The sequence below is a fragment of the Corvus moneduloides genome, chromosome 4 (genome assembly GCF_009650955.1).
Source record: "Corvus moneduloides isolate bCorMon1 chromosome 4, bCorMon1.pri, whole genome shotgun sequence".
Lineage (NCBI taxonomy): Eukaryota > Metazoa > Chordata > Aves > Passeriformes > Corvidae > Corvus > Corvus moneduloides.
This window is the reverse complement of record NC_045479.1, coordinates 50,824,580-50,832,973: the sequence shown is the minus strand read 5'-3', so window position 1 is coordinate 50,832,973 and position 8,394 is coordinate 50,824,580. Positions and strand designations below refer to the sequence as shown.

Genomic DNA, 8,394 nt, shown 5'->3' with positions numbered 1-8,394 from the left:
TTCACTGGAGGAATCCTTTTCCACTACTAGTCAAGAGCTGTCCTTTCACTCCAAGATTTTTATTAAACAAACAAAAGGAGGAAGTGACCAACCTATGACAATGCAGGAAACTTAATGGAATATGACAATTACCTCCAATTCAGCATTACTTCCTTTTGCCCTTAGCATCACCTTTCCCCGCCCTTCTCATTTTTGTATAGTTGGTTTATTACTCTGCAAGGACTCACTGGATTTATTGAATATCACGTGTTATTTACTGAATCTTTAATCTAGGCTCATTGCAGGAAGACAGTTTCCATGAATACCTTTTTCCTATCTCAGCAGGGCTCTTCATGTACCCCATGGAACTAGCTGACAGTCATAAGGCACCAACAGTTAGAATTCATTGGGAGCACCTTCAGTTCTGAAAAGTTACTCTTTTTTGGTTTAGAGTACTTTTCTCTCCAGCAAGAATAAAGCAAAGGCTTTTTGCAGGCAACACTACTCATCTCTTAGGAGAAATTTGCTTTGCTACATCTTTGCAATCACTGGTAAACAGGAGAACCTTCCCCCAGCCAGCTGGTACCACCCCTGCTCAACATAGGACTATTATCTGTGGTGCTCTTTTCCCATTCCATCCTGTCCTCCTTCATACCTCTTCAGCATCTGAGGAGTTAAATTTTCCTCTCAAAAATTCAGCTTTACTTTATTTGCTCTGTTTTACCTGTTTACTACCTTCCATGTGCTTGCAACACTGACTGCAGAGTGGGTTCCCCTCGTGTGAAGACACACAAAGCCTTCCCATGTGCTGAGCTTCCACCCTACTCTTCCTCTGGGAACAAACACTCTTCTTCAGAATCACTAATACTAGGTCATCACTCTATGTCTGCTTTGTGGTTTCAATACCATTGATCTTTCCCATCTTTCTTCATTTATGAAAACAATGAAATAAATTACTCTCACTGGTGATCCATTTTTAGCTTGAACTGTGCTATAGGCTTGATTCAATGAAAATACTCTTTCAGACTGGTTATAATTCAACTTCATGCATGAAATACCATTTTATTGAGTGATTTCTCTGCACCATATACTTACAGGAACCTAGTTAGCCACTACAGGTTAGAGTCCCTGAAAGTTCACAAAGCTTTAATTGCATCTTGTAATTTTTTAAAGAATTATCAAGTCCTAGATTTGATTTCAAGAAATCCCTTCTGACTAGGTGTCCTGGAATTGATCCCTTCACCATTACATCCAGAAGAGGCTTTGGCCAAATCCAGACCAAAGCCAGTGACATCAAATTAAAAGAAATGTTGGAGCAGAAATTGAAACAAAACATGAGCATAAGCCAAAAATAACAACTGTGAAAAGCTTTACATTGCTGCTGAACATGAAGGTAAGCAACCTCCACAGTGTCAATTTTAAGGTTTTAGACAGAACTTTGCTTCTGAGCAGGCTCCATGTTGGCAGAGGTGAGCTACTGCCTACAATCCCAAGCAGACATGAGCTGGCCATCCTTTGCCTATCTCACTGCAGAATGGTCAATTTTACAATCAACCGCATATCATCAACCCATCTGGGCTTTGCACAGTCAGTTTTTATAAGGATCCGTCTCTAAAAGGGAGTTTATCTTTTTCAGTAATCCCTTGGAGAATGCCCTAGGTTTAGGTCAGCCTCTAAATGCAGACACATCTTCAAGCTGTAGCTCCTCACCACCCTACACCCACAGGTTCACAGGCTCAAGAAAGTAAATACAACAACTGAGGTCACCCACTTGAAGGAAAAAAAGACAGGGTTTGCAATGTGTGTTTTAAACACCTAACTCTGCAAAACTATCATTTTCCAGATCATGGTTTTCCAACTTCAACAACTGGAATTCTCACCTGGTCAGTCCCTTGATTTTACTGATCAACTTCACTGCCATTGTTCCACAGCTCTGCATCTGAGATCAGCACTTCAAGGTCAGGGAAAATAATTTCAACTCGCATCAGCAGCTTGTATTCTAAATCCTCATGCAAACCCAGGACCAAGGAGCTGCATTGCAAATGATGTGTTTGAGGTAGATGGTCTCCATATGAATTAGCATTCCATGACTAATCTCCAAACATAATTTCTCAGCTATAAGACAACACATTTCCATAGTTTTTCCAGTGCTTCTGAAAGTATTCAAACCATGTATTTCAACTATAACTCACCTAATACATCCAACACTAAGTAGTGCATTAAAAATCTGCTCATCCTGACTCCACTCTTTGCCTCTGCATTTTTTGCTCAGCTCTAAAATACCTAATTTAATAAGCTGCTTTATTTTTTCTTTATCAATACAGTTCAGTTCCTATACTTTCTTTTCTCTTGTGCCAGTATCAGCATTTCAGTAGCAAAAAGACTTTTTTGTTAACTGCTAACGAAACTGATTGATTCTTTTCACATAATGAATTATAGCCAGACTTAGTACTCACTTTTGGTAATCACAGAAAAACCCTAATTTGACTTACTCAATGTCTGCTCAGCAATTCCCTGCAGAAATGTGTACAGAAAACAACACATTACTAGATCATAAGATGGATAAAGGCAAAAAAAGGTTGGCTGGGCTTCACATGCTATTACCAAGAACAAGCTCAGAAAACAAGCTGGAATCTACAAGAATTGAGAGACACATTTTATGGAGAACAAGTTACTTTCACTTCAATGTATTTGGTTTCCAAATAGTGAACTTGCAATGAAAAGTACCAAATCCCATTTAATATTAAAATCAGTATAAAACCTCCAAATATGCACATTAAAATTCCTTTTTTGTTTGTTTTGACAGCATGTTTATATACAGGGGAAAAATACTGGACCTGTAGGACACTGGAGAATAACAAAACCAGGTTTGTTCAGGAGTACGGTCTTCTTCACGCTGATGTGGCCTCAAACACACTACACTGCACAGAGCCTGTCCCACTTCGCTTGGCTGTAGCTCATATATGAGGTCTACAGGTGATCATTGTTATGTGGGATCCTTATATTCAATATTAAGGCAAATTTAGTTCAAAATAAATAATTTACCTACCTAAAGTACTTCTGTGTCTTCTAAACTACATTCTAAGACAGCAGTTACACATTAACAAACACATAATTCTCTTTCTGTATATCTTACCCAAATTTTGAGCAACACGACAGCTGCTGAAAGGTGAAGATAGAGAATGAGTTGGTCTGGAATTTAATGGGCTTCAGATAAATCCCTGCATTTGGGTTTTTTGTTCCTGCTCAGAAGTCTGTTTCTCCAATTTGTCTGCAAGGATTAAGGCATTACGAACTCCTGCACCTCCAGTATAGTCTTGGTGACTGAACAACAAGGTCTGACAAACAACAAAAAAAGTATTATGTGCATAAGTCAATTTGACTGTGAAAGCTTTTAACATTCTTCCTTTCTACACTACACACAAACACAAAAAAAAAAAAAATCAAACAATTACAAAGAACAGTTTTCTACTTACAGCCAGAACTGCATTTAGAGATGGATAAACTGACTGTTACACATCTACCTTTAAATAATCCTGGGTTAACATGAAAAACCTTGGTTTACCTTTAGCAATGAGATCTTATTTTAAGAACAAGGTACATATACACAGTATCAGGACCATCACTGATACTTGATTGCATTTCCCAGTGAAATTATGCAGCATTAAATCCCAAAAGAAATTCAATGAAAGTATCTTTAGCAAAATGTAGAAACTTTAATTTACATGCAAAACTACAATATATTCATAATAAAAAACTGGTGACTAAACAAATTAAACACCATTTGTAAAAACTGTCCACATTGCTAAATAGGTCTGTACAACCAAAGATTTACAAAGTCCCTGTGCATTTTCATCTTTTCAGTGCACAACTGAGTTTAAAGGTTCCGCTCGAATATTCCCCAAGTCAAGAGCTGAATCTGTCTCTTCATCAATTTCACCAATCACAGCACTGCAACAAAAAAAAAAAAAGAAAAGATCAGGTTATTATTTGTTGAAATCAAATCACACAGTTCTAAAACAGAAGCTGTATTTTATCTTCTAATAACCCTTACTTGCTGTTGAACTATACCGACTTCTTCTGATTCATGCTACATATTCCATGAAAACTTCTAGTGATGCACAGTGGAATGTCTGGAAGTACTTTGTACCATGACTGTTTCTTTCCTTTTATTTTTCAACAGCTTCCCTATTTCATGAAAGCTCCCTATTTTGAAGTTACTGTTACTTATCTGTTGGTTCTTTTTACTTCTTCCTATAAGGATGCTGAATTTCAACATGTCGAAGAGTTGCATGAATACAGAATTACTAGTTATAATAAATATGTTTGAGTTTCTTAAGATTGCAAAAACAAAAATTATATTTCACAGAAGCATATTTTGAACATATTTGAGTAATGTGGCTGTATGATGATGTCTTTCATCATACATTTCAACTGTATGAGGAAACGGTGAAGTAGTAAACAGTTACTTGCCGTTTTGTACACATTTTTACGGTCTGAATGAAAAGCTACTGGTAGAATGGCATGCATAGTCCCACCTTTGTACATGTGTCAAATTACTTTTCCTTAAAAGCTTAAGTCAAAAGTGATGAAAGCATTCAGAATGATCCACTTTCTCAATGATATTAGATAAATGCACCTAGACATCAATTTAAGCCTTGGCATTTTCTTGTACAGAAGTATCCATTAGAATTAGAGGATGAAAATTCCTATCCAGGCTCATGTGTTGGTCACTGCAACACACTTTTTCTTAGATGAGATAAAAAAAAAAAAAAATCTTACTTTTGCCATCAGTTTCAGAATGCTGCTGCAAAAGTAATCTTCCCAGCTGGCCCACTTACCAGGCCTTCTTTCCACTTCTCTTGTAACCCTCCCAAGGGTTTGGCACACCAGGTACTTTTCTCTACACTCAAAGAGCTTTTACCCTCATTTTGTCAGGGAATTTTACATCAAATATCAACTCATATATTTGACATGTCACTACACTGGCTTCAACACTTGCTACACTGTCAAGTCAGAACCTTCCAGGATTTTCGAGATTAAAAAGTGCTCTCTGTGAACATCTGCTCTAAAAAAAAACAAAAAAAAACAAAAAAACCCAAAGCTATTGAAAGTCAACTTTGTATAGCAGATTGCTGACTTCTAGCACGCAAGTTCTATCTCATTTTTTAGTCATTATTCTATCTTTTCCTTCATCATCTCTCAGCCTGTCCTTGTAGGAGAGATGCTCCAGCCCTCACATCATCCTCAATCTCAATATTATGAGGCAATCACTTCTGTAAAAGAAGTGTAGATGTTTGCTATTTAATACAGAATCATAGTCATTTAGGTTTGAAAAGACCTGCAAGATCGAGTCCAACCATTAACCTAACACTGCCAAGTTCACCACTAAACTATGTCCCTAAGTGCGACTTCTACACATCTTTTTAATACCTTCAGGGATGGTGACTCAGCTTTGACAATACTTTCAGTGCTACCCACAGATACAAAGATACAAGGTGTCTGGGGCTATCAAGATTTATACAGATTAAAAAAAACCAAAAAAATAAAAACATATATACACACACGCACAAAATTTGTATGAAAAGATTAAAGCAAGAACATACTATACTTACACGTTATCACCTCTTACAATGTATAAGCCCAGCACTACTTGCTCAACTCCTTGTGAAGAACTGAACACTCTTTCATGGCTTTCATCCAAAATCAAGTTTATGGTCTGATCAAAACCTTTGAGCGTTCCCTGAAAAAAAAACCACACACACAAAAAAAAAAGCACTCCAATTATCCTTAAAATTTTTCATCTTTGCTCTCAAGGATATCCTAAACATGGTGGCAATACTAAGGTACAGAGAACAGATGTTCTGTTTAGGTTTTATTCTTTGCCTTAAATACAACCAGCACGGAAGTTTAAAAGCAATAATCAATTTAAGAAAAGTACACATGTATTACTGCGTGCTCATGCTAAAAGGCTAAATAAGCTTTAGCATTAAAAAAAGTAAATTTTCCATTTTATCAGTGATGTTCCTATAGACAACTAATTTTACTATTTCTACACTGGCTTTTTGTATGGAAGTTTCCAGAAATTAAATAAATTAAATAAAACAAAGAACAGGAAACTTGGATTCCTGTGGTCAACAATCTCAAAATCATTCCTAACAAGCAATTTTAAGTGGTATCTCTTTGAAGGAGATTAACTTGTGCTTACTAAATTACTTTTTAAAAATTAATTTTAAAAATACACAACTTTTGTGCTACTTCAGTATGTGTTTGGAAAAATGGTAACATAAAAGTTACCATCACTAATTGATTAAGAAATTCAAGCTCACATAAAACAGCCCTTTGAAGAGAGGTAATATGCATTTATATTATCTAACAATGAGTCATTTATACCAACTCCATTCAAATCTTTATGACTGACTTCAACCAAGCAGATTTGGTGAAGCCAAAGTATTTTTCAGTTTTCTCTTTCCGGAGGCTGCACAAAGCTAAGTACAGACAGAAAGATACAATCCTCCTGCAATGATCATACTACTAAGTTACACTCAAAACACAAAACAATAAAAGATGAGGGGAAGCGAAGCAAGAAAAAACCCCCCAAAACACAGAAGCAATAAAACCAAAAATATTATACAGTCTAATATATTAAGTTGGCCTATTCTCAGTTTTTCAGGTATAAACAGAAGTCCACAACAATTCTCCAGCAATTCTCCAGCTGATGTTCTTCTATAGCCATAGGGAAGAAATGGCTTTAGCATGAAAGTTGAAGAGCTTACAGAACAAAGAGGACATTTTAGATGGAAACTAAATTACTGAACAGGAGAAGAATGCATTTTTTGTGCATTCCCACAAAAAAAGCCATCTGACAAAAAGGCCAGAGCATCTGCACACACAAATTTATCAATGGAAAAAGCTGACATGCAAGAACCAGTTTAAGCTTTATGGCAATTATTCTATACTATGTAATTTAAAAGTGTGAATTTGTGAGACTACCCTGACAGAGCTTCTTTATTGCCACGATGGAAAGTCTTTATGGGGGAAAATAAAATGTTAGAAAATGTAAGTCTTACCACAATCATTCTTCCATCAGAAGTAATCACTGCAACAGTACCTGATATTTCATTAAGGAAATATTTAGTCACATCTGAAATAGAACCATTTTCTGAAACATTCATACGTAATACAGGTTTTATGAGTCATTAAGAGCCCAAAAAGCCTAACAGCGTTTTGGTTTTTTTTTTAAAGCAGCATGGTTGATAATAACATTTGACAATACAGTATTTTTCATTAACATCTCCTTTAAAGTTTCTCTTCACCCAGCCACGAACAGTCACACACAAACATGAAAATCCTTAAAAAGAGAATAAAGATTTGAGCTCACTTCTCTTCCCATTACTAACTGAACTGCCTCAAAATTGAAACAATTTTATAAACACTTTAAGTCCCTAGAAAACAGCTTTGCAGTGGTGATCTCGAGGCCAGCATTATGCATCCTTTCTTTCTGAAGATCTGAATATGCCAATTCGATGGTCATATATTCATCATCTTGACTAATTCTGCGTTATTATTTTACTGTTTGTCAATAAAACTGAAAACGCCCATGGGTTACAAGGAGCACAAAAAAACTAGCACCAAAAGCGTTCCAAGAACCCCAGCTCATGGTTTTTGAGCAAATGATGCAAAGCTAGTATCTAAACACATGTTAACAGCTCTTTAAGGTAGCAGGCCCACCGCGAATCTCGTTCCTCATCACGGATAAGGCAAGGCTCAGCCCGGCAGCACTGAGTGTTGTAGGGGACCTTATTCTCTGGGTAACCTCCGGCCTGCAAGCCAATCTCCTGTAAGGAGAAACCGACACCACCACCAAGAACGGGCCCAAGCACCAGAACCGCGCTGCCACGACCAGGCCCACCCTCAGGGCCCCGCTCAGGAGGGGAGGCCGGTGCCACCAGCCCAGTGCCGCGTGTCCCGGCGGAGGATACGGTTGATGTAGTTCTCCAGCGCGGAGGTCATGGCGGCCAGAGTCCCACCGCGAGGCGCCGGCACGTCCGGCGCGCGCCGCTGACGTGCGGGCCGGCGCGCAGGCGCACAGCCCGGCGGCGGGGCCGGGCCGGGCCGCGAGCGCGGGGAGCGCGCATGCGCTGGAGGGCGGGAAGCGGCAAGGAAATGCGAGAGGGCCGTACCAAGGAGCGATGGGCGAGAGCCGCGCGGGGGGGGTGTGACGCCCCCTCCGCGGCACTTGGCACCGCCCTCAGGGACGCCCGGGAGGCGCGGGGGCCCCGCCCAGACGGGCCCGGCCGGGGAGCGCTGTGTTGGTGTGGGGCGGGCTGGGTCATTCCCTCCGCAGCCCGGGGTCGGTTTTCAGGGCTGCGCTGCCTGGGTGTAGCGTTTCTCTTCTCAGTAGCCGCCGGCAAA

At 39.1% G+C, this 8,394-nt stretch overlaps 1 protein-coding gene across 1 annotated transcript; it reads right to left on the bottom strand.

The window, feature by feature from the left end:
• Positions 1-1,015: 1,015 nt before the first annotated feature.
• Positions 1,016-8,056, bottom strand: LSM8 (LSM8 homolog, U6 small nuclear RNA associated). Its single transcript, XM_032105573.1, has 4 exons — positions 7,962-8,056; positions 7,050-7,090; positions 5,595-5,722; positions 1,016-3,930 (listed from the first exon to the last, which is right to left on the bottom strand). The coding sequence occupies exons 1-4, from the start codon at positions 7,990-7,992 to the stop codon at positions 3,840-3,842; spliced, it is 291 nt and encodes a 96-aa protein (XP_031961464.1). The 5' UTR covers positions 7,993-8,056; the 3' UTR covers positions 1,016-3,839.
• Between the last annotated feature and the right edge of the window lie 338 nt (positions 8,057-8,394).